The sequence below is a fragment of the Gorilla gorilla genome, chromosome 1 (genome assembly GCF_029281585.2).
Source record: "Gorilla gorilla gorilla isolate KB3781 chromosome 1, NHGRI_mGorGor1-v2.1_pri, whole genome shotgun sequence".
NCBI classification, from domain to species: domain Eukaryota; kingdom Metazoa; phylum Chordata; class Mammalia; order Primates; family Hominidae; genus Gorilla; species Gorilla gorilla.
The window spans coordinates 60,446,784-60,474,673 of record NC_073224.2 but is presented as its reverse complement, the minus strand read 5'-3'; the positions used below and the strand labels follow the sequence as shown (position 1 = coordinate 60,474,673).

The following is a 27,890-nucleotide window of genomic DNA, read 5'->3' as shown; positions in this document are numbered from 1 at the left end:
ACAAATGATACAAATTCTACATCTTGTGGAGAAATTTATGCACTGAAAATAGTAAACTAATTATTTGAACATTTTCTGAGCCTGTATCCAATTAGTTCAAGCTGAATATAATGACAGCATTCAGCACAGAATCTCTCAAGTAATTCCTCTACAGGTTATAGCAACAAGAAAGATACTTAAAATAAACTCACAAATAAGTGTTCATTTTCCCAATATAATAAATCTGGTACTCTGTTGGCTTTAATGTTTTGAAATGTTTTTTATTTGACTTGGGTTGTGAAGTCAAGGGTTCCTATTTCACTTCTCTCTGCCTCGAAATGGAAGGCTGAATAAATGTACTGTACTCTCTTTGACTCTGAATTCAAAAACGAGTAGTGCCTTGCAGACTAGCAAAACAGAATCAAATAGTGATGGACATACTTATTAATGTAGAGGAAGAAATAATAAGCAAGAAAAAAATCATTGGTTTCATGTCCTTGTCTAATGTGATACTCATTTTAACATTTCAAAAAGAAAGCACACCCAAAAGTAACCTTTGTCATCCTAGATGATACTTTCTTTTTTGTGACTTATAAGCATTTTTGTTTCTTTCATTTATCAAGAAGTGAAATAAATTCTGCAATCTCTCTCTCTCTCTTTCTCTCTCTTTCTGTAGATGTGTGTGTGTGTGTGCATATGTTTATGAAAAGACAATTGTTGGACTTCCTAAGAATAATAAATACTTAACTACTGTATTATAAATTATTTATTTTCATAAAATAATTAACTTTATAAAATTACCACATTCTAATAATTTAATTTTATTAACTTAGTTACATAAATTCATTACTTTTCTGCATTTAATATTTTGATTTTAATGGTTTTAACAATTTGCTATATTTTCCTCTTCACAATAGACACATATGCAGCAGCTGTGTGGCACTCTTCCATGGGGAGCTAATTACACTGAATTTGAAGTGAATGTCCTCCCTGGCTATGCGCTGCATTGTCTTAGTAGCATAATATGAAGACTTTGGGCTCATTATGTACAATCACAATCCTACAAATATTATTAATAGACAAATTTATACATTAAGATTGTTATCCATATAAATTGTATTTATAACTTTTCTAGAATAGATTGAACAATGATTTTCCTCATTTAAAGAAATAGAAACTAATTAGTCTTCTTTTCAAATTATTTTTGGATGAATATAGAGACAAGGTAAATATTTTCTTAAAAACAGGATAAGAATCTTTCTTAATGAATCAAACTCAGTGTTGGCAGGTAGCACCAAACTCCCACTCAGCTGTTCCAGAACCTAGATTATGAATAAAATGTAGCTTAAGTTGTCTGGACAGAAAAAATTAGTAGGACAATGTGCTTTTGTTTGTTTTCATATATCTGTGTCACCCATCATATTACAAATTCTATGTGGTTTATTCAATGTTGTAATGCCTAGAATTCAGCAAGGCATTTGGCTTGTAGTATGTGCTCAGTAAATATTTATTCACTTGAGTTTAAATTGAGAATGTGTAAATTTTGCCTTCTTACTATTCTATAGTGAAAATATATTGAAAAAATGACATTTTTACCATATTTCTCCCAGAAGATATCTCCAATCGCTGGTAGAAATTCTTATCGTTTTGTTCTACCACTGACTACAAAAGTAATATATAACTTATAGACATGACTGTTTGCATTCTGACATAAATTCTGTTGCATCAAGCGTGCATCCTACAATTAAGTGCAATTGTGACACTACCTGGAGTTGGCAAAGACTCCACAAGTTAAGGGGCTCAGTCCCAGAAGACTGCACCCAATTTAAACACCAGCCATAAGTCCTAGGTACCCTCAAGCCAACTGTATTCCTGCCCAGCCAGCTACAAATTTGGGGCTTCCCATAAACCCTCAGATTCAATAATTAGCTAAAATAACTCACAGAAAAACAAAAGCACTATGCATATGATTACAATGTTATTATGAAGAATATAAATTAACAGTAGATGAAAAAGCATGTGGAGGAAAGTCTTAAAGGGTCTCCCAATCACATGAACTTCCGTGACTGTGATGTTGGGGTGCCCCATTCTCTCAGGACGTCAACATGTTTGCCAACCGGGAAGCAATCCAAGCCTTATTTTTCAGAGTTTTTATTGAGCCTTCATTATGCAGGTAAGATTAATTAAATCATTAGCCACGTGATGAAACCCAGGCCCCAGCCCCTCTGCCCTCCTTGGAGTTGAGGGTAAAGGCTAAAAGTGTCAACCTTTTAATCAGAGCTTCCTTTTTCTGGTGCCCACACCAGCTTATAGAGGTGCCCCTCCATAAGTCCCTTTGTTACCATAGCATCTAGTATGGTTGGAAAGTATGAATAACAAAAGACACTCCTATCACACAGAAAATTACAAGGAGTATTGAAGTTCTGAGCCAGAAACCAGGGACAAAGACCAAGTATTTATTTTTATTATACCACCTAGTTATCTCAGATTTTCATTATTTTGCTTCTCACATCAGGTGTAATTATCACATGATTGTATATTGTGATTATGACCATCATTTGGGAATGGTGATCATTCAAAAGCAATTTTAAAGAAAGCAGTCTTGAAGCAAATTGTGCACAGATACACACATTAATAAAGGCTTTGTGAAATACATCAAAGCAAGAGAAAAGAAATAAGCCTTTGGAGGAAAATGAGACAAAAATTTCCCTTTTTTTCCTATTGTTGTTTTCTTTTCCATTTCTTTTCCTCCTTGCCTTCTCCATCTCTATTTAGCTCTTCTACTGTTGCCTGTTACACCTGTTACACCTATTTTGTTGGGAGAAGGTGTCAATGACATTCAAACATGAAAAGTATCACTGAGAAAACTGTAGTGGTGATGCAAATATCCAAGACAAGGATAACGTAAAAAAAATCAGCAAAAAAAAGTGGGCAAACAATAAAAGAAAGGTCAGATGAAAAGGAAAATGGGCACAAATGCTGTTACCAAGATGGCAGAATAGAAGGTAACCTGCTCATTTCTCCCCGAAACAACAAAATGCTCAACATTACTAATCATAACGGAAATGTAAATCAAGGCCACAATGAGACATCATCTCACCCCAGTTAGAATGCCTATTATCAAAGTATCAAAAAGACAAAAAATAATAAATGCTAGCAAGGATGCAGAGAAACGGGAATGCTTATAACTGTTGGTTATAAGAATGTAGAGTAGTACAGCAATTATGGGCAACAATATGAAGATTCTTCAAAAAACTAATAGAACTGCCACATGATCCAGTAATCCCACTGCTAGGTATACATCCAAAAGAAAGAAAATTAGTATTTCAAAGAGGTATCTGCACTTTCACTTTTATAACAACATCATTTAGAATGGCCAAGATATGAAATTAACCTAAGTGTTCATCAATAGATGACTGGCTAAAGAAAATGTGATATGTATACACAACGGAATATTATGGATCTGTGAAAATAATGAAATCGTGTTATTTGCAGCAACATGGATGGTTTCTCTTAACATAATAGTCATTATGTTAAGAAAAATAAGCCAGGCACAGAAAGACAAATACAGTCTGAAAAACCTTTAGTCTTTGCAAGCTTTAATAAGCATAAAAATCTTCAAACTTTCTCAAACTTGCATAAGCATGTAGCAGGCTACAAAAATTACACAGGCTGCAAGGAGTGTATATTTCTGAAGTTACATAGGTAATGATGGCTTGAGAAGAAGCTTGAGTGGAAAGACAGGGGCTAAAGAAGACAGTGGAAAAGGGACCTCCTCAAGATGGCAAGGAATAGTCAATGAACTTCACAATATTTTTCATATTGTTGTTATGAACTAGTTATCCTTCCATGTTTTTAGCTCTTTTCATTTCTCATTGAAGGACAGTGTTGTGGTGATGGGATTCAGGACATGCTACTCCAAAATATGTCAGCTTGACATGTGAGAAAATAGCAGCAGCAGGATGGACTCTAACCTTCTCTCACCCCTTCTTCCCTGAAGCAGGCCATAAAACTTAGCTGACCTTCCACTGAAATTAGGTCATAAGATCCTCATTCCAGAGGGTTCCCCCTCTACTCAGAGGAGGGCAATGTCCTCATATCTGAAGACAAAGAGATGCCAAGAAGATCTGAAAAATAAGCCTTGCTAAGTCACCTCCCTAATTTATTACCATGATACCCCCTTTGTCCAATCATAATTCTGTACAGCTGTCCATGCCTAGGCATACAAATACACAGATTCCCTGTTTCTTTGAGTCTTTATTTCTGAAGACATTTGTCACATAAGATTTATGTTCAATACATTTGTTATATTTTTCTCTTGTTAATCTGTCTTGTTACAGGGACCCCTGTCATGAACCTTGCAATGGGTGAGAAATTTTTTCTCCCTATTGGAGCTCAGAAACTAATACCCCAAAATATAGTGCCTTGACATGCTGAACAGAATAAGAAGCCTCTGAAGATCTCTCTGACTCCCCACCGTCCTATAACCTCCTCTCAGTCTTTTCTCTCCCAAAGCACAGGATGAAGTTGTTCTCTGAAGTTCCCTTATTGGCCTAAAGTCTGGACCTGTCAAAGAAGAAAACAATTACTCTGGTCTCTTCTTTGAGTTTTCATTAACTGAGCTCACATCACAGGAAGCAAGACTGAAGTCTGTCAACACATCTGAAGAGACTTTTGTCACAAACCATTGTCTGCTCTGTGGGCCCAACAGATTTTGTCCCAGGCCATATTATATGTTCCTCAAGTCTATTGAATTTCCCTGAAGATCATTTACTATGTGTCCCCCCAAAATCATTCACACCCCCCATCTCCCTTTCCTCTAGAAAGAAAGTATATAACCATGTGTACCCCATTGCATGGTGGGGCAATCACTTGGTGATTCTCTCGCATGTGCACTAATAAATTTGCATGCCATTTCTGCTATTAATCTGCCTTTTGTGAGTTTCAGCAAACCTTTGGAGGGCAAAGGGAAAATTTTATCCTTACCCCTATATCCCCTACAGTAGATATTCCTCACTAAGTAGCTACTTTCAGAAAATCTTTGCAGAGTATTACTTCTGATACCAATGGAAACCATATATTAATATTTATTAGAATGCAAGGTCTACAAGGAAAACATCAAAGCTTAATCATCACAAAAGTAAAGTAACTGGGAATAATACAGTTTAACATTCCACACCTATCCCTATAAATCCTACTTCTTAAACATGAACGAAGACCACTTAGTAGCAAAAAAAAAAAGTGTGAAAGTGTGTAAGCAGCCAAGCTGGTGTTTATTTCTGATTTATTTATTTATTTATTTAGAGAAATAGTCTCTCTCTGTCGCCCAGGCTGGAGTGCAATGGCAAAATCTTGGCTCACTATACCTTCCACCTCCTGGACTCAAGCGATTCTCATGCCTTAGCCTCCTGAGTAGCTGGGACTACAGGTGCACACCACCACGCCTGGCTGATTTTTGTATTATTAGTAGAGACGGGGTTTCACCATGTTGGCCACGCTGGTCTCGAACTCCTGACCTCACGTGATCCACCTGCCTCAACCTCCCAAAGTGCTGGGATTACAGGTGTGAGCCACCACGCCCAGCTGTGATTTAAAATCTTAATTGTATTTCTAAAGGTGAAGGTCTCACCTGTGAAGGTGCAAAGGCGTCTACTTATAGATAGATGGAAACAATATTCATAATTGTTTGGAAGAATAAAAATCCATGTATCCCTCAGCCAACAGTAACTATAGAAAATGCTACTGATTATTTAAATATTGGAAATAGAGATTAGTTTTCTAATCCTAAAAATCTCCTTGCACCCAGAATACAAATATGGAAAGATAATTAAATACTGTGTTAGCTGTCATACCAGTAAATATTACTGATTAAAAAAAAACCTTGATTGGAAGATTTACCATATCATTCATGGAACATTATTTGACAGGGCTGCCATAACAAAGTAATATTGACTGGGTGTTTTAAACAATATAGATTTATTGCCTTACAGTCATGGAGGCAAGAAGTCTGAAATAAAGATGTTGTCAAGATTGGTTCCTTCTGAGGACTGTAAATGAAAGATCTGTTCCAGGCCTTTCTCCTTGGCTTATGGAAGACTATCTTCTGTTTCCCTTCACATTGCCTTCCTTTAATGTGTGTCTGTCTCTATATCTAAATTCACCCTTTTAATAAAAATGTCAGTGAGCCATAAATTAGAACCCACACTACGGTCTCCTTTGAAGTTGACTGCCTCTCTCTAAAGACCACATCTGTAAGAGTTAGGACCCCAGCACAACTTTTTTTTTTTTTTTTTTTTTTTGGATAGGGCATGAGATTCAACCCATGAGACTACAAAAGACTAAAAAGTTTCTACATTTTTAAATTTTTAAGTTTCTGAAATTAACTTTAACATAATATTGTAACAAGTGCATCAGAGAATTTTCCACAGCTTTATAACATTCAAACTATTTTAATCCCACTTCCTCCAGCCTTCCTATCCCTGAATAATTTGGAAATATGTTGATGTATTGAGTTTCTTTTTTCTTCATGGGAAAAATCTAAAAGACATAAGGACAAATACAAATCTTAAAAAAAAAAAATACCCTGATGACAAAAGTACCTTCCCTTCTCCTTGGAGCATTTTCTTTAGAAAACTTGTAATTGTAAATCCTTTCTCTGTCAAAAACTTGTAACTGGAAATCCTTTCTCTGTCCCTGAGATGGATGCAAATCTCTGAAAAGCTGAATAAACCTCTAGCCAGTTTTGCATTCCAGGAATGTTTTTCTTGTGGGCCTTGGGGTATCTTTTAGAAATGTGAACATCAAGGAGGAAGGCAACTTGTGTCTCTCTCTTTGGGAGTTTAGCCTAGATACCTGGTATTAAATTGTGCCTTCTTGCTTGCTGCAAAAATATTAAGTTTTATTTTTCCTTTGGATAAAGAGATGTATGTAATTGACTGGCATATATACCTCATATTTTTCTTCTTTTTCCCTAATGCAATAAGCACACAAGCATGTCAACACAAATGCTCACAAATACTGAAAATACCTTCCACAATTATGACCTTGCTACATCAACTGACTCGTCAACAACTAGAATGCACAGAATGAAATATTTATTAGTGACAATATCAACAAATATAAAATGTATCATTATGCTTTTAGTATCATTTATTTGAGTACTAATTATATGTCAAATGCAGGGCTAAGTGTTTTGCATAGATTATGTGCTGTAATCTTTATAATGACCCTACTATTTAAAATAGCTCCTACCACTATTTTCCACATAAGAATCCCAAGGCTATGAAATAATTTATCCAGTTTCCATTTCTCAAAAGCAGTGGTGAATTGGACCAATCTGACTACAGATCCTGGCTTCTTCATCACGAGTGATTCTACCTCACTTGCCATGAAGGAGGCTGTACTACATCATGCCAGCACGGATTCCTGCTGGATTTCTGATTATTTGGTTTGCTTTCAAATCTGAGTCAATTTAGCCCTGCTTGCCATCTTTTTTTATGTTGCTAAAGCAACGTGGCATAGTGGAAATTTTCTGTCCTGAATATTAATAGCCTTACATTTCCCTTACTGAATTGAACTGGTAGCTGTATAATCTTGGGAGAGGTATCTATCTAGTCTCAAACTCAGTTTCCACATCTGGAAGCAGGGCACAACAACAATTTCCCTGTGGCCATAAAAAAGCAGGGTAAGCCTCTATAAACATTACGTGTGTGACTAGCTTTGGATAAATCAATAGATGAGGGTACAGACACAACCTTACTCAACAATATGTTTCCCAGGAATTAGGACAGCATCTGGTCTGTCATAATCGGTAATTAAAAGAAATAACTAACCAAAAAATATAAGGCATCATTTTCTCTACCTCTTATATTGTTATAAGAAATGAAAACAGCCTGGATTTAACTATTCATTTATTTTTAGAAATGGGATCTCACTATGCCACCCAGGCTGGAGTACACTGCCATGATCATAGCTCACTGCAGCGTCGAAATTTTGGGCTCAAGGAATCCTCCTGTCTCAGCTTCCCAGGTCACTCTGATTATAGGCATGAGCCACCACACCCAGGTTAACACATTTTACATGTATAAGACTGGGCCTTTTTTTCCCTTTCACATCTAATTCTCTCAGTACACTACTATTTAGTAGTAAGTAAAAGCTGAGTGCAAAAACCATCTATACCCACACTCAGCCTGTATACTGAAAATGGAAACCAAATCTTTCTGACCATATAACATTACTTTGCAATTCCATTGTCTCTATTAGCATTATCCAGATCTCTTCCCAATCCCAGTCAAGTCCCTGTTTTGAAATATCATCATTAAATTAAATTCCAGTTCTCAGTATATTTTCACCTTGTTTTCCTCCCTCTGAGACCTTGCCAAACTTCTACTGGGGAGGTAGTCTCCCCTACCTAGGTAAGCAATACACTTAGCTTTACGTCAGGTTGTATTGGTGACATCTGGGAAGCCAGCATTTTCATGACATAGCAAATAAGTGAGTATACACATTTCTGTTGCATTTAATTCTTTCACAAATCATGTGTTTAATACTTAATAATAAAAGAACAAAATATCTCCATCATATTTACCTGTGATGTAAATCGTTCAAATCTGTCAATTCACATTTTTTAAAAAATTACCAACTAGAATTTCATCTCCCAAATAAAAATTCAAAACAGCATTTTAGTTTTACTATCTCATGGCATTTTTTTTATATATTTACAGAGTTAATTTCTGAATAAAGATGGTTAAATCTAATTTACTTGATAATGTGGGGTCTTACCTTTTCCAGTTTTGAAAGAGCAAGAGAGTAACAGTCTTTGGCTCTGAATTGCATGAATCTCATGTTGGCAGGGTGAGTTAGCTCTGTGATAATACTGAGACTGGAAAACAACCTACATTTCAAAAGAACATTTGCATTACACTAACAATCCAATATGGTATTTTTTATAACAACATATTTATGAGTGAGTGATTCCTAGCCTTGGGCATAAAACTATATCCAATTACAACAGCAGGCAGTGCCACATAAAATCTTCTATACAATGCAGGAAAAATGAAACACTATTTCCCAAAGAATATTTTAACAGACATTTTAGCACAATAAGAAAAATAAATTCAGTAATTTGGCTTTTTTTAGACATTTTCTCTTTACAATTATGGAACAACATAGAAGAAACTCATAAAGCTGATTTAAGAAGTTATAAGGTTACTTTGTGGATGGTACTGAAACAGAAATCTATAAAGATAAATAAGCTGATTGGCAAAAATTTCACATAATGAGCTTCTTGTCTATTATGTGAGCTCTTTCATGTCCTATGGCTCCTTATTCTCATAGTGGGCAATTTTTAAATGTCAAATCTTGCTACAACAAACTTCTGAGATGAGGAAATAATTTATGTAAAATTTCATTGTAATGAATTGGGGCCAAGGCTAAAGCATTGATAGTGTTCCCCAAAAGTATCCTGAAATTTTTTTTCACAGGTCCCATGGCTTCATACTAGCTTTCTCCCATTTGACACTCTCTCAAATATATACCAAAACGAGCACACATACGTACACGCTCACACAAGACTTCTTTCCCTCAGAGAAAAAGGGCAGGATGATACCACAATAAATACTTTTTATTTTTGCTGTTGTTCATGATCTGATCCTTACCTGATATCTATGCATCCCTGCTAACTTTCCTTGTTAAATATTTTGGTATTCTCTGTGGCAGCCACTTCTGTGATAATCACCTTTGTTTTTCATATGATATGTCTTTAAACTAAGTTATGACCACTTAAAATTCCCATCACTAGGTTGAACTCATCCCTTGAACTCAGGGACTAAAACTGACTGCAAATATGCAGAATATAAACAGCCTGTTTGTGTGGCTCAGGAACAAATCAGCTCCTTCTGCTCTCAATTTATGAATTTCTGCTCATTCAGTCATAAGGGTGCTGTTACTTCCACATGCCCGAGTGCTTGATGTGGTACATGCTTCTTTTAAGATGGGAGCCCTGTCCCTGAACTCCAGCATTACAGATGAGTTTTTACCTTTCCTCAGGTCCAACTCTGGAAGGTTGATGAATGATTTGCCAGGAATGCTCCCTCCTGCTGGGGAGAGTGTGCCCACCCTACTGCTCTGCAGCAAGCAGGGCCTTTCTTAGCCTTCAGACCAGGCTTCTCTGATTATCTGCCTCTCAGGTATGTTTACATTGGGCTTTAGTCACCATTCAGGTTAAGACACTAACACATTCTTAAGAAGAGTTTTGTTTTTTTTGTTTGTTTGTTTGCTTTTTTTTTTTTAGAGTTGTCTGTAAAACCTAACATGCCCTCTTGGCCATTAGCCCAAATGGACTAACATTGGGCCTTACTTAATCAAGGCCTTTGAGAGCTAGGATATCATTGGGTATTTTGTGAAATCTTTTAATAAAATTCACAAATTATAAGTATATATGTATTTTTCTAGGGGTAATAAATTGTGGCTGACTAAACAATCCTAGTTCTTAATCTTCATTTTGATAATAAATACTACTGTAGTTATTGATTCAGGTAAATTGTAGTAATTGTTATTAAAATAATATCAGGAAAACAACAACCATGATATAATTTCTTTTGCTGACTTTTAATGTTAAAAATACAGTAATTTTATTTGTGCAACTGATAACTTTTTCAATAGTTCTGTGACCTTAAATTCATTACAGAAACTCTAAATATCAGATACTGCAAAGAAAGGACGTAGCAAAGCATGAAGCTAGTGGCTACATACAAAAGGTACTGTTTCTTAGTTAAATCGGTTATTACTATTTTCTTAGTTTTTAAATTTTTTCTGATGTTATTTCTGCCTGAAATGCCATTTCTTTTCTGTTTACTTTTCTCCTGAATCTCTATATTACGAAATTACTACCAATATTTAAAGTGGTTCTCAAATCCATTCAAGATGAAACTTAAAAAATTTTAAAACTCAGAATCATTCTCTCCAGTTTGGCTGCCCAGTATCTGATTTATTGATTACACTACCTGTTGGCCTCTCTAGCTACCTGGTTGGTTTTATTCATGCCCTAGCTCTCCTAATAAATCATAACATCTAGAAAGCATGGTTTCCCTCTCAAGTGACTATAACCTTATATTCCTTTAATTAACAAATCTTTGTTAAAGTAAACAATTTCTCAATTCATGTTTGTGCATTTGAGATTAAATCTTGATGAAGAGGGCACTGAATTTAATTAGAATAGTTTATGGAGAAACATTGTATTATCCATATTTCACATGATTTTCTTTTAGCAGCTCTATTCTCACTAAAAAAGTCACCCATGATAGTGCATTCAATAAATAAAAGTTTTTTTCTCAAAAAACTCTTTAAAAATTAGAAAAGTGGCCTGATGGAAAAAAAATGTCAATTGACTTTTGGCTGGCAAACTCCATCTGGTAGGCCTGGGAAATGCCACCAACTGCCAAATTTCATACCATCTGGGAGTTTCGAAGTATTTATTTAAGAAATATTTTAAAATAACAATGTCACTAAAGATGTTCACCATATATGGTTGTCACAGACAAAATTCCATCATCTGGGGAAATAGAAACTAAAATGAAAAATAGGACAAAAATGAATCAATGAGCACAAAGCCCTATAAACTCATGCAGACAACAAATCCCACATTCATGCACTGAACTTTAAAAAGAAAAATTAATGGATCTAAGGTTCTCCTCTTTGTCTTTTCGTTTTTTTTTTCTCTCCGATGGGTAACACACATCCATAAAACAATAATTATAAAGCACGGCTCTAAGAGTTGTCTATGTAAGATTAACTCATGTAATCTTCACATCAGGTAGGAACCCTCTTGTGTTTCTATCTGTATCCTCTCCTTCCCCAGGAAGAGCTGAGGGTGCCTGTCTCAACCCTGACTCTATCTTTTCAGTGTCTTTAGATGTGTACTGGTCTGTGCCAAGCTGTGAGGAGAGATAAGCCCTCTAGGACAAGTCTTGTGGTTGTCCAGTATGTCTCCTCACCATGGCTCTCAAGGGTGGATTTTAAAAGCCCACTTTTGCCTACACCAAAGTCACATCCTCCTGCCTAATATTTTTATCTCTATCTGCCTGACTTCTTTGGATCTCAATAGTTTCTAACTTGTGTTAGAAATTGAAAGGGTCACATCACCTCTTCAAACTACAAAAAACTACTCTATGATTTACCTCCAATTATTAGTTTATAGATGAGGAAACTGAGGCCCAAAGAGACAAAACAGTATGTTCAAGGTAATATTCTAGTAGGTGGCAGGGCCTGGGTCACATCACAGCATTAGGTTCTGAAGCTTCCCCCACCATTATAATAAAGAGGAAGATAGACCAGTGTAAGGAGACACAGATGATCCAAATAAAATAAATTATTAACAATATCTAGCAATGGATTCATGTTTCCTATATTAAAAATCAACTCTTTTAAAAATAACGTTTTATAAATTACTTCAATTTAGCCTTAATGCATAATTATCAAGTTTTTACTATTAGAAATTTCTGGTCTCCAGGAGATAGATAAACACAAAAAGTAAGATTCCTGACTTTAAACACTATAATATAATAGATGAAACAATAAAAATCCACCAATTATAAGGATATATGTATTTTTCTAGGGGTGATAAATTTTGGCTGACTAAACACTCCTAGATTAAGTAGCATTAAGACACTAGTGAATGGATAAATTATGAAGAACATTTAGGACAGTGTTGAGATATCAGGCTAGAGATAGAATTTATGAGGAAAATGTAGCTACAAACTAATGAAAATCAAGTTTAACTTTTGGAACATTTTTATTTCCCTTAAAAATATGTATTTTATCTTTGATATAAATCAGTATTCTCACTTTGAATCAAGTTGTGGTTACCTGGATTCTTTGGTTTATTATTCTTTTACAACACATTTTATCAAATAGAAATATACACATATATGTAGCTAGAAGTATTTGGGGTCTTAATAAAAGTGAGTGAAAATATGGTTGAGTGACCCAGTCCTTGTATTTGAGTGACTTCTGGAGTTGAAATTAAATAGGACAACATAATTTAGGTGATGTGCCTCCCATTTCTGTTCTACATAAATGAACCTACAACATTTATGTTATTTTGGACTGAGAAACTGAAAGTATTAGCTAAGCCTGCCACCTAGTGAAAAATCTAGAACTAATACTTACATAATGAAACACTGTATGTTAACCCCCTTTATATCCATAGACTATTACTTGTATTCAGTTATAATATTTTATATTTACAAATTTGGTTGTCTAATAGATTTATTTAGGCTCCTTTGAAACACTAATACTGTAAATCTATTTCTGGGTCTTAATATAAGCTAAATACATTTTGCATGTAGAACATTTTAGAATTAAAATGAAATAATACGTCTCTTTTCCCTGGGCACTAGAAACATAATAGAGCAATACTGTAATTACAAAAAAAAGATATAGTTTGTTCTATTTAAAACTTTTCTACAATTACTTCGTGTTCTAACTCAGTGATGTAAATATAATTGTGGAGATGTGTAAAATATCTATGGAAGAGTTCTCTGCCTGCATTAATTTATTCAATAAATATTTTTACTAACTAATATAAAGATGAAAAACACACCACATATTCTATTTCACAGGCTACTGGAGGAACTCTGAAACTAGCTGTATTTGTATCATAAAGCAAAACACACAAATATAAGAATATTGGAAAATGTTTATGACACATTATTCAAAATATTACCTACTGAGCTATATGTTACACTATAAATTCTGATTTGCCATGGTAGCTGGAAATAATGTTTTTAATTAACAGAGGGTATACATTAATAGGAGGTATACAGACACACTTAGATACACATAAAACACTACTTGGGATTTTTGGACTGCAATTGACTATCAACACTAAAACAAGTATAAATGTATGTAATCTTTCATAAATAATTTTAAAATACTTCAGGGAGTCTGAGTTAGTAATAAATGACAGTATGATAAATATAAGGAATCCTCTGTATTCAAAAATCTTATCCATGTAAACCATCACCAATCTAAACATTAAAAGTGGTTTTCACTATATAAAGATATCAATCTTGTATTTATACATGTTGAGTATTTTAAATTATTTACTTATGGTTATATTATTTTGAAATCTGTCATTTTCCATGTGCATGTACATGTTATTTCCTTCGTAAGATTATGACTACTTGTGCCAATCTAAGACAATATTCTTTTCTTTAAAAAAACAGAAACAAATAAACAAAACTTGCCTTTGTATGCTCTTATAGTTGTGGCAATACAGAAGTCTTTTAACTAGTCGGCTCTCATCCACTCTTTCTTTTTCTGAAACAATTCTCTACATTGTACCTGCAGTTATCTTTTAAAATTTCTTTATTCTTCAATCATTTCCTATTATTCTTAAAATTCAGACCAACATATGAACATACTTTACAAAGCCATGAAAATATGGCTTCTAAATTCCATTTCAGCCTCCTCGCACCAGTCTTCCTCTTGCTCTGCTCCAAGTCCTTGAATAGTCACTATCAGGATCTCAGAGCTTCGTATATGCTGCCCCAATATGGAATGTGCTGTACCCATCCTTTTGCCCATTTAGTCTCTCTTCACTTTTCAGGTAAAAGATTATCAATTCATCAGGAAGACATTCCCTGACCCATGGGACTAGAGCAAATATTCTTATTATCTGGGTCTATGTACAATTCTACATATTTTCCCCAATAATTGCCACAGTTATAGTTCTCTAATTAAAATTTTAAATCACTGGCTTAATACCTTCCCTGTTAGACTATTAGTATTCAAAGGCCACCAGCTATGTCCACCTTGTTCATCACTGCAGCCACAGCATCCTGTACAATCCTGACACTTACTAGATGCTCAGTAAACCTAGGGGCCAAGCATGATACATTAACAAATCACAATTGCAGGCATGGCCACAGAAGTCATCCTGTCCTACTATAGATCTAATGCAGGAGTTGCTCCATTCCAACCAGATAACAATCCATGACCTGTTTCAATGTTTCCATTGACATTGCTCATTATCTTACAAGTGTGGTCAGCTAAAGTTTAGAAAACAAAAGCAAAAACAGCAACCAAAAATCTTTGTATTAAAACAAAATCAACCCAAGGGAACTTCTCAACTAGGTCACGCCTGGACTTTTACCATACAAATTCTGTACCCATTCTGCCCTAAACATTATATTCTGTGTGCTCTCCAGAGAGACTTTTTTTTCCCAGCTCCTAGGTAAAGTTCTCTTGTCTTTCTTGACACTCTGGTCATAGCCCTGAATCTGCCATTTTTTTTTTTTTTTTTATTTCTAGATGGGCTAGGATGAGACACTAAATTTCTCTAAATGTTTATTTCTTTCTCAGTAAAATGAAAATAATGACAGATGCCAGTGACATGCCAAACAGCCACCAAGTAGGATATTTTGGTAGATCAATTTGACATAGACTTTTTACTGTGGTTGTTTCTAATCCAAAGCACATTTTGATTTGTGGGTTTAAACTTTGTTTAAGTTTAATTAGTACTTGTTCATACAAATATGAAAACATGAAATGTTTTCCAATTGTAATGATTGTCTTGTTAGCTAAATCTTTAGAAGGATACATTTAAATTTGAAATTGAGGACTTGCTTTTCTTTCACTTTTTAGCAGCTCTTTGTACTGGGATGGCTTACTTGAGTGTCTTCTTTTACATGTGTAAATAAAAACCCTTTTGGGGAGAGAGGTACAACAGGATCTAACCCGAGGAAGATCTTATCTCCTTATTGTCTTTGGTATGCAGAAATAGTGTCTAGGGAGGCGAACAGCCAATTGCTTAGGATTCAAGGAGTCTACTGAGTAAAGGAGCGGAGATACACTATTCCTCCAGGGAATTTGGAACCTCTGGACTGGAGGTAGTCCCAGAGAAAGTTTGCTGCTTTAAAGGCCTACTAAGAGCGCCCCCTCCGTGAGAAAAAATAAATAAATAAATAAATTTAAAAAATGATAAAACTCATCATGAGAGAAGGAACGAATCAGGGTAAGTGATAAATAAAAGGCCTGTCTAGGTCGTTCTAGGACTCTCATGATGTCTGTAATTTACTTTTCGAAACACTTCAAAATAAACAATGTGATAGGTGCACGCATTGGTTTAAGTCAAACACCAGGTGCAGCGGGCATTCTATTTCATCACCTAAGCTTTGGTTTTTAATCTGAATGTTCACACAACATTACTTCTGTTATCTGTACTTCTATCAAAGTCATAGGCCTTACTAATCAAAGAATTAGAAATTGGCTCTCGATTGAGAATATTAATGGTGTTCTTTAATATACAAGGATAGGCTGAAATATTTTAAAGATACTATTCCCGCATGCATAATTAACGTATAAGAATTTAGTTCTCTTAGAGATGGGGCCCAAAGCTTTAATCCTAAATAGTCTGATATCCAGCCATTGTGATTGGATTTCTAGTTGTCTGATGCTTACTGATGAGGGTAACTGGATCCTACCTCTGGAATGTTGTCATCTGCCTCTAAGGAATTTCATGCAAGGTGGTGGGTAGAGAACCTAAAAGGAGAGAAAACTGGGAGTAGGAGGAAGAGAGAAAAGGGAGAGAGTTGAGATCAGTGTCAGTGTGTAGTAGATAATCAGTAATTATCCATTGAGGGTTTCAGTGCAGCAGTGATTATCATGACTGATCATAGACTTGAATCTGGGTAAGGGAGGGAAAAAGCCCTCAGGTGACTAGGGTAAGTAAAAAGGTAGTAGGATCAGTGGATGACAGGTTCCAGTGTGGTCAAAGGACTATTAAGAGTTGAGAATATTAGAAGAAATTAGATAGAAAATGAGTAGCACTACTCAGAGTGTTGAATGCTAGAAACTGAGAATGTGGAGTGTAAAATTATTCATAGCTCAAGGTTTAGGCTATGACCATGAGAATGGGTGGTGAAGGTCAGATATTCAAAGGATCATCTATGTAAGATTGTTGAAATCATCAATAATTATGATAATCAGGGTTGGCAAGAGTCATAGTAAATCAGGAACTAAAATCTCCAAGGAATGCAGAAGAGTGATCTGAAGGATGATAATTAACCACATCTGTAAAATGCAACTCCCAAGTCTGTGTGATTTTGGTCATTTATCAGCAAAAGTGATTCTTCTTATATCACAGAAACCTATAAATGTCTGTCTTACTTTTTATCATGTAAAACTAGCCTAGCTTAGCATACACAGATTAGCAGCTTAACACACAACACAAAAAAAGTTTCATATAATTTTTTCCTAAAAAATACTGTTATACACTTAGAGAAATAATAGTAATGTCATGATAGGACATAAGAAAGGAAAGAACAGAGGTAATTTCTTTGCAATTTGGGTTTTTAATAGTTCTTTTGAAAAATTCTGCTCGAAACTATTCAGTCTAGATCACTATATATATACCATAAAAACTATATAATTTTTAAAATATACTGCTGAAGACAGATAAGCCTAATAGTTAAGGTATCCAAAGTTATTAATTCATTCATTCATCCATCCATTCATTCATTCAACAAGTGGTAATCACATCTTCAGCTAGGTACTCAGAGTAACATAGCCTTTGCACAATTAGTTGCCATGTATGTATCTGTCCATGATTACTATGGTGAGTTAATTTGTTTTAAATTACTGATTACAGCCTTTGAACCTCTCAGTAAGATTGGGATTTATTATCTCCTTGGAATCAAAATAATTCATCCAGAGAATATATAATAAAAGTTAAATCAATAGAAATGTCACCATAATAGAAATAAAATTCATGGTAAATTGAAAGTTTAAATAACATGTTTAATTAAAAAGACCTAGGATCCTCTTTTATATAATTAGCTTTTGCCAAGCATGGAATCAAAAAGCATGATTTTTACCCTACTCACTAGCTATAAATCTCATCCTTGAATTAATTTTCTACCCTGTAATTTTCATTTATATTCTCTAGAGAAAAAAAATTTATATATCTGTAATATTTTAAACAAGTTCTATATAGTGTCTTTTAAAAATCTACTGTTTAATACAGCTCACTAGTTAACTAGTTAGCTATATTCTAAGTGAACTGCTGCATTATAATAACTTTAAAGTGTGTATTTCTTCTTCTGGAACAAGAGGTTCTTATGCAAATTCAGTGTAGATTTTCCAGGTGCTATGACAGATTCTTTAAATAACTGATCTCTAATCTTTACATTAACACTGCAAGGTGGGTTATTTTCTGCAGCATTTTATAGATGAGAAAAACTGAATCTTAATGAGGTTAGGAAGGTCACAAAGTTAGTGACTGTCAGCTGGGGCCTCTAGGATATACACTGTGCCAGATAAAGTTTGCTGCTGTATAGTCCAAGGTCAGTGGCTTTTCCCCTCTGCCACATGGAAGTGATAATTATACTGCTAGTAATATTAATAGCTAATATTTATTAAGTAATTAAAAATGACCAGGTATGTGCTAAGTAAGGCATTGCATATTTCTAAATCTTTAATAATATTGTGATTAATATATTGAGATGTAGAGAAGAAAAGTAATTTGCCTAAGATCATACTAAAAATAGGCAACTTAACACAGACACGCATCTAGGCTCTCTCCTTTGAATTTTGAACTCAAATTAGAAGGCAAAATAATTAACCTCAATATATGCTTTACTACAATATGAAAGTATGAAAGTGGAGTGAACATGGATGATGAGAAAGTTGAGATTGTTTCATTTACCTCTGTAATTTGGTAGCTCACGTATTTTCTTCAGGCTTCTGCAAAACTCATACAACTTAAAAAATGGTCTTTTGGATATTTAAAATTTCATATGATTTTAGGGAGAATTGTTCCGAGTGAAACAGATGCCTTGAATGACAGACGAGTTTGACTTTACTTATAGCATGGCTCTTTCTCTAGTCAGGATTGTTTACTCTTACCCAAAGACAAACATAATGGGGATTCATATCCCCATTAAATTAAATTCAATGAATTAAATTCAATGGGTACATTTAATTAATAAAAGACAGGAAAATAGTGAAAATGATGCCATGACTTTGCTCCTAACATGGGTAACTTACCTGTTCACAGCTGTGCAGTCTTTCAGTCCTAGCTATTCAGTATGTAAATGCAAATATTTGGTCACTGCTAGGCTTAATACCAATACGAGAACATGGGCTGCTTGTCAAAACTCATGACTACTAGTACACATGATTTTCAAGAATTTGCTACTTTTAAACTATCTGAGAAAATAGATATATCATTCAATTTATTTTATGAGAAGCATTACTGATCTGGTGTTAAAAATTTAACTTTATGCAGTGCCAGTCATGCTCAATAAACATTTACTTTATGAAAAAAATGAATAAATGAACATAAAGTTGGTGTGTCTCATGTTCATTCCTCACAGAGTCAGTTTCAAATATTTTACCAATGTTTAGCACAAAGTAAGCGGCAAGGTTGGATGATTCAGCCACTTACCTGAAGAGTGTCTGCACGTTCACAATGGTTTTGGCATCTGCCATGTAGTCTTCCTCGGCACTCATGGTGCTCTCTTTATCCACAACCACCATATTAGCAGCAAAGGTCACTCCACACCTGAGTAAGTCATCTAGGCTTTGATAAAAATCAACAGAGAAAAACAAACATTAAATAAATCACAATGTTATAATCAGTGCTAAAGTCTAGCACTATCCCCTGTGCTTATATAAGTTGCCTTTAGAGGTGGCTTTTACAGAGTGTGCACAGGTAGCTATTAAAGGGAATTATGATACAATATTATCTACCAATATGAAATAATTTTTATTTTGGGTACTTTACATCTCATTAGATCTCAACTGTTTCAAAATATGTGTGTTAAAATATTTTCTTTAATAATTTTTATTAATTATATACATGAAATATGGAATACATCCATTTTGCAATAAAATAGAGCATATTAGAAATTTGTTTTTACAGTTAACATACTACTTCAAAGACACATTTACTTTTTTTACTTCTAAAGTAATTTTGGTAAGAGAGGAATAAATAAGTGCTATGTTAATTTAGATGGTCAAGCTTAATGAAAAAATACAAAACTATGAAATGTTTATTTTTAAATGTTTATTATTCCTTTATGTAAGACCTATGTGCTATAGATTGGTTCTACACAACCAAGAGCATATAAAATATACAAATTCTGTTGTATGCAAGCCTACTGTTTAGCCAGCCTAAGTTTTTGAGCAAGTGATTGAATAACCCGATTTCTTTGGCTGGATGAAGTAATTGCTAAAGTAGGAAACACATACCTGTGAGCTAAAATAGAGTCAGTCTTCTTCCCTATCACTGACAAAAAAAAAATCTTACCTATCATTCTCCCAATGAATTAAAAGAAAATGTTTATTTACCGTTAAAGCTGAAACAGGGAAACATTATTCTCATTGCCTCTGCTTCATGCAAACTAGAAAAGTAGAACTGAATTGGATAATGGAGACTAAACTTGAATGAGTACAAGAATGTTCTAGGTACAGAGTTGATTGAAGACAGATAAGAAAAGATAGGTTAATTGCTTTCCGTATCTTCTGATTTATAATAGGATGTTTAAAGCTTAAAGAGTAGTAGTTTCTCTTAGGTTTTTAAATTGAAGAGTGAAGTCCCTGAGGATCTTTTCCAAGTGCATGATTGGTTGAGTTAGCCATGTCACGTTAGAGGGAATTATTTTCCTTTTATGGGAAGGCGGGAGGCAGGATTTCTTACTCTGTTATTAGGCGAGAGGGTATTACCAAAGCCTTGAGTCCAAGATCCCCAGGAGTAGTCCAGAAAAAATATTTCGCTTGAATCAGGAACAATGGTCTGTGGCAGAGATTTTATGGCTAAAACTGTGGAAACAGAATGTTATTCCAAATAAATTTCCTATGATAAGAGGGGCCAGGACCATAACATCCAACCACTACGATGACCTTCAAGTTTAAATGCCTAGGGATACTTGGGTCTTTCTTTTTTTTAGGAAATTTATCATAATTTTTCTTAATTTATTAAAGTACATTAAAAAAGAAAGAGTTAGATGGAAAATGAATGTGTTATGGCCCTTGTGGACCATCAAAATGACGCTTAAGTCATATGTCTTCACACCACCTTATCATAATTTTACATCACTTTCTCATATTTCAGCTTTCACAATCTTTTTTCTTCATTAATAAAACATCTCCATTATAATTACCTATATAGGAAAAGGAAAGGATAGGGCAGTCGAGGATAAGAGTGACTGGATAAGTATATATGCATAGAAGTGAAGATAGGAAAGATGAATAGTTAATCATCAATCATTCAATGACGTTGAAGTGAACATTTGACCAAAACTTCACTTTGAGAGTACCTGTGCTAAATAGCTAACTGTTACCTATACCCACATGTGTCGGTTAATTCCAGTCTCAAAAATACTGGCTGTTATAGTTTACTCATAACCTTGTCAAATTATCATTACATATCAATTTAAATCTATATAGAAAGTAGATAAATTTGGAATAATATCTCTGAACCATGTGGAAGCTTTTTAATTGTTTTATGTTTTAAGATTATATTATTATTTTTCTATTTACTACTGCACTTATTTTTTTTTAAGTAGGCTGCCAACTTATTCTTATAACTCCTCTCCATCATAATTTCTGCAAGGCCATTGCCTTATTTTTCCCTCAGCATGGCTGCTTTACACAGTGTGGCCAGCAGATGGGAGCACAAGAAAGTCAATCTAGATGGAAAACAAGTTATAGGGATAATTGGCAAAGCCTCCCTTTCTATCCCTCTCTAAGACTCCTTTTTGCAAGGACTAGAATGTGAAATACGTAAGTGTAAAGAAGTGTTCATGAATGTGTTTTAATTCATTCAAAGAGGTATTTTTAAAGAAAGATTTCAAACACAAGCAAAAGAGGAGAATTGTTAGATGAACATAACTGTCCCCAGACCAACAATTATCAATTTGTAGCCAATTCTGTTTTATTTCTGTCCCTAGGAATTTGATCCTTTCAATTATTTATTCTCTCACCATAAATACTTTTACAGAGGAAGAATCCACTTCATAGTTTGCATCAGAAAAGGTATATGGGATGTTTATTCTTTAGCTTTTAGATATACTGTTTTTCTAATAAATTTTAACAGAACATTATCACCTCAAAAGATTTCAAAAAAGATGATTGGTTATAAAACATGTGTAGAATTTAAATAGTACTTTTAGTACATCTAACTACAGCTTATTTACTTGGTTAGTATTATCATAACTGATGAGGTAAATTATATTAACATAGAATGGAGGCTAATCATATTTTAGACTGTTTGACCTTTAATGTATCCACAGCACTAAATACTTTCAAAGTTGTAAAACTTTGTTTCCTTCAACATCTACAGGATAAAATGTAAGTGTTAAAGTTCTCAATTGGTAAATTTTAGCATTTTATTTTGAAGGCTCTGGCTGACATTTTTTAGAAGTGGAAAAGTAACATATTATTTCAAGTATATTAGCTTTTTGATCTTTTATTTTTATATATATTTTTAATGTCACCATAATACATGTATAAGAATTTGTATTTAATTACTAATGTATTAAACACATATGACCTTTTAATTAACAAATATTTTAGAAATTATAAACACTGACATGTGACCAAAGTAAACTCTAAAGGAATTGCTCCAATTTATAAATCTAAGTTAAAATGAGCATTTCTAAATTATTTCAAAGTTTCCAGAAGTTATCGTAATGCTATCAATGCATCACAATATTGCAACTTTAGTTTTCTCTACCACTATGTCAATAGTAATAATGTTATTATAGATGACACAAAACTAAAACAGCATTAGAAACTGAGCAAAACTGACAAAATTGACATGCAGCAAGATTTGTTTTAATTCAACAATAGATTACTACTTAGAAAGTTTAATACAAGATGTATAACACGAGAACATAAGCTCTACATGCAAAATATATCATATTTGCAATACTGACACGGCAAATTACACTCATCATGCAGTAACAAGGCACAGCACATGACAAACCACAGGACACTACACTAGTTAGTGTGCCAAAGATTTTGTCACCTACTTGTCAATAGAGCCCACCATGTAGTAAACCATTGGAAACCAACAGATTGCATCCAGAAAATGCATATCTGGCCTAAGTAGTAGATGGGTTACAAAATGAAACACAATGTCACAACAGTGGTAGCACTTCTAGGGAAAGGAAGTAAGTTGACTTAGTTTGCATTTCCAAAACTCAACACTGCTGACAAAATTAATTTTCAGTGCTTTTTTTCTTAACATTAACTAGAAAATGTCATTTGCACTTGTTATGAATCATAAAATGCCCTCAGAATTATAAAAACAAGTTGTATTCTCAGCTTTCTAAATCAGAAACATTATGGCATAATTCTACAGAAATACAGAATTGATATTCTTAATTATGACCAAGAAATCTTATAAATAAATTTAAAAGTTATCCATGCAGAGGAGGCCTTGTAAAATAAAAAACTAATGCATTTTTTTAGATGATCTAAAGCAACGGGTACTAATGCCTCTTAGTGAGCAACTATTAAGCATGTCTATTAAGAACTACTTTCTCTAAGGGATATATGTATAATCACAACATGCCCTATATAATATGTCAGTATGTCAAATAAATATAGTATATATGCTCATGCAAAATATGCATTATATAAAATTATAATGAAAGTAATGCATTTTTAAATTTATTGATATACTCTATATATATTATTGAGGAAATATTTATGACTGAAATCTTTACTTATATACATATTTGAGGAAAGAACCATAAACTGGAAAGCTTCCTTAGAAATTGCTTAATCTATTGTATTCATTTCACAAAGTTATTAATTCCTTCATGTATCTATTCACTCAGCATATATGTATCCAAACATTTTATTTAATAGACATTTTAACACATTCAGGCATATGCAAAAGAATATCCTGTTAACTTGTAAGAAATAAAGAGTTTTAAAAATTATGTACAAAAATTTAAATTTAAAATTTAAAATTTAAAATTTAAAAATTTAAAAATTATGTACAAAATCATACAATTCTATTATATAGTTTAATCTGTAAAAACAAACAATATAACAAACAATATAACAAACAATATGTTATATTTAGGAGGCAGAATTGAGGAACATTTCACAGAGCTGATATTTAATTTGAATATTAAAGGATTAGTAGGAGTTTGTTCAGCATATGAGGAGGAGAAGAAAATTCTAGGCCAAGAAAACTAGTACCTACAAGCCTCCCTGACTAGATGAACTTTTTGTTCTCTCCCTGACTTATTTCTCTCCTGTTGGTCATCCTTCTAGCTCTTTACACTCTGAAGAAAAAGAATGCTCAATACAGCAAAACATTTAAAGAAAAAAAAAACTTGTAAAGAATACCATTATTTTAATTTTGATTAAATTTCTCTTATCATTAATTTTCTTTGTAGTCATTAAAATGACCCAATAGTATTACATCTTACGAATGTACCACAATTCATTCTTAAAATCCTCAGTTACTTATTTTGTAAGTTATTTTCACTTTTTTCTGTGAAATACTGCAGTTATCAGTTCTTTGCAGTACCTTGCTATCGTATTTAACACTGGTATTCACATCTTCCGAAGACTTTCTTTTCTTTTTTTTTTTTTAAGCATTGATTTTTTTTTTATCATTATCCCAAAACATTTATGGAAGGGATATTAGTGGATCACAGCCTATAAACAGTTTTAAAGATCCTGATATATGTTTTCAACAAATATTATAACCAAATATACATACACTCCAGTAGCAGTCTCTGATAGTGCCTTATGGTACAGATTTCTAGTTATACTCTTTCTAGGCACTGTCCTGCTTCTTAAAATTAGCAGGGCTATTTTAATTGCTGATTCAAAACCCTCCACACCTCTCTCACCCTGTCTTGTAATTGGAGAAGCACATAGGAAGATGCAGGTACCACAAGAGTGGGGCAACACTGGGCTGTTGCGGTGGTCTGAAAAATCCCTTCGCCTGTGTCTTGAGGTCACTGTGGACAAAGTAAGTCTTGATTTTATGCCAACCCTTCTACTAGAGTTAAAAATGAAGATAAGGCCTTTCTATTTTGTTGCTTTGTCTAGCAGAGAATATAAAACCTAACTGGTCATCAAATTTAATCATTGTTATGCTTTAAGAAACTCATGAATTTCAGTCACATGCAATTCTACCACAAATATGTACTTACAATGGGCAAGCAATGTGCCAAATCCTTGGAAATTGCTTTAACATCTGTATTGTGGTAGTATGGTTCATCCTTACATGAATTCAGCTATGTTACAAGGTAAATGAAGTCACCTGAACCCTACTAAATATATAATCCTGATGAAAGATATCTAAGGTAAGTGGTCTATTATGCCGTATTCTTTGCAAAATTTAATTTAGCATAATAGATAGATTCATCTACTACAGCTATTGAAAAAAGGTGGCTTAAAAGGAAATCTGAAACATAAAGAATAAATAAATTCTGCATTTACATGTATTATGCCAGCTCACCTAAATGCATTGTCAACAGTGTCCATGGCACCGACCTGTTTAGTAATTGAGTAACATAAATGATATTATAGGCTCATAATAAAACAATTTGTTAATCATTGGGAGGCAGCTAATTGGCAAGCACAACCTTTACATTGGGAAGCATTATTATTGAAAAACATTAAACAAAAACATAAAACATTCCTAAAACTAGATGTCCTTTTCCTACATTATGTCCCCAAAGTACTGATGAAGAGTTTTATATTTAAAAAATTATGCAGTAGAATAAAATGTATGCATTTTTTAAAATCTGACTGCTAAACAGAGAAGGCTTATTTACGTTGGGAATTACATTAAGGAAAAGTGGTGACAATGATTGACATATTTAACTATATAGCTTATTACAAACAGATTAATAAGAAATAAATGTCGAAAAATTGTTACTTATACAAAATTTGTAGACCACAGTTGCTTAATATATAAAGAAGTATTTGATAATCAATTAAAAAGGTAAACATGACAAAAAATAGATCCAGGGAAGAATAAATATACATGAATCAAAACAAAACAAAACAACACAGGCTGAAACTAACCGGTAATAAACAAAATAAAAATTCAACAAACACAAAAAGTAACTGATGTTAGCAAACAGAAGGAAAATGAGCACATTCATTAATGAGTCTTAACTGTAATTCTATTAGAAAAGATGATGACTTATGAGCCAAAAGCCTCATATTCTTATAGAAATTCTCATAGCAAAAGTTGCCATCCAAATATTAGTCAGTGACTGTTAGGAAGTAAAAAAGGTTTGTAAATTTGTATGAATTTGTAAAATTCAAGACCATTATTTTGTTCCCATTTAACTAATAACAATAAAAATTAATTTCTTTATTTCAAGTTCAAGAAATGAGCATAGCATGCTTTTATGAGCACAGTTTATTTTGTTAACATTTCCTAATTCCACTTTAAAGTATTTTATTCCTTGCTAGACAATATGAAAGTAGTTTAATTTTAGCTACTTAAATAAGTGTCCTTTTTTTATTAATTGGGTTTTCATAATCCGTCCATCAGTTTGAATAGTGACAGTGTTATTTTCTTGATTGGCAGAAGAAAAAAATGATGTTTCTTATCTTCCTTTTATGAATCAGATATTGCACTAGGATTTTATATACATTATCTACATCATCTCACAATTGCTTTTTAAGATAAATGTTTTAACCATTTTACAAATCAGAAAAATGTGGCTTAGAAAGACTCAGTAACATTTAACAGACCTATCAAGAGCATAAATTTAGAACTTATCTCAGATCTGAATAAGTCTAAAGTTTGAATTTTAAAAATAAGAACACTGACATCAGGGATTTTATCATTACTTTTAAAATAAGCTGAAGTTTACTTGGCACCATATGTGGAAAGAAGATTGATTTAATAAATGGATAGTGTGAAGAAGACCTTGATAAATATTAAGAGCAAAAGCCTGGATCTTTCACTTCATCCTTATGTAGCTTTGGATAATATATTCTAGCTTTTGACTTGCTTTTCTATCTTTCACATGAGATGATGTTAAAAATGACTAGATGACCTTTAAGGTTGGGGTGGTAATCAAAATATTTAAAATCAGTATGGCACAACAGACCAAACAGAACAGATGGCCAGCCAATCAGAACTGACATCAGCTCTAATGAACCAGTAACAACTGAAAGATGCTTTTCAATATGACTGAGTTTTATTTAATTACCATTTAAGATCTAGAAAGGTTTATATTTGAAAACATTGTGAACACTTATTTTGGCATATTATGTGTATGAATATTATAAATTTAATTTACATTTTAAAATCCCATGCTTATTACATCTGCTATTATTTGTTTCTGTTATATTGAATTAATTGCCGTTTCGACTAATTTTTAAAAATAGCCACGTACTGAATACTATTTTCAGCTGTACTCATGTGAATTTAAAGTCAAACCCTCAAAACTAACTAATAATTCTAGAAGTGTATGCAATCATCATTGTCGGAATTCCTATAATATGGAAATATTGTAAAGAAGAAAGCCTCATTTTTTTTGTAATATTGTAGGATGGATTGCAAAGTGCTCTCCATTTCAGAGCAACAGGCATCTAATTGTTAAAAAAAAAAAAGAATTGCATAAAACTTCCTGGAACATTGTTAATTGGTGTTTAGTTTTAGTTTCCTCATTCTTAACCAAAGGAACAGAGGACAACAAATAAGAATATTCGACAATACTTTCGGGAAGTACACAGAAAGCTAACAGATTTTACAGCATGAACTTTCAACCTAACGCTTTGAAATAAAGTCAAACCCTACAAGAATTATTTAATAACAATATAATGTGGATTGTTGGATTCCCAAATGTAAGCCATTAGGAAGGCAAAGGGAACTTTTAATGCAAAAATAAACCAAAGTTAAGATATAT

At 33.4% G+C, this 27,890-nt stretch overlaps 1 protein-coding gene across 5 annotated transcripts in view; it reads right to left on the bottom strand.

The window, feature by feature from the left end:
• KCNT2 (potassium sodium-activated channel subfamily T member 2) overlaps positions 1–27,890 on the bottom strand; it is a 381,853-nt gene that overhangs the window by 68,556 nt on the left and 285,407 nt on the right. For 3 of the 5 annotated variants that reach the window (XM_019028251.4, XM_019028255.4, XM_063709886.1), the window contains 2 exons: positions 19,427–19,561; positions 8,761–8,872 (listed from right to left, as the gene is read on the bottom strand). In XM_019028251.4, the coding sequence (XP_018883796.3) occupies positions 8,761–8,872; positions 19,427–19,561 (247 nt within the window). Of the gene's footprint in view, positions 1–8,760; positions 8,873–19,426; positions 19,562–23,015; positions 23,088–27,890 lie in introns of all 5 variants that reach the window. The other 2 variants (XM_055378337.2, XM_055378343.2) reach the window with 1 other exon arrangement.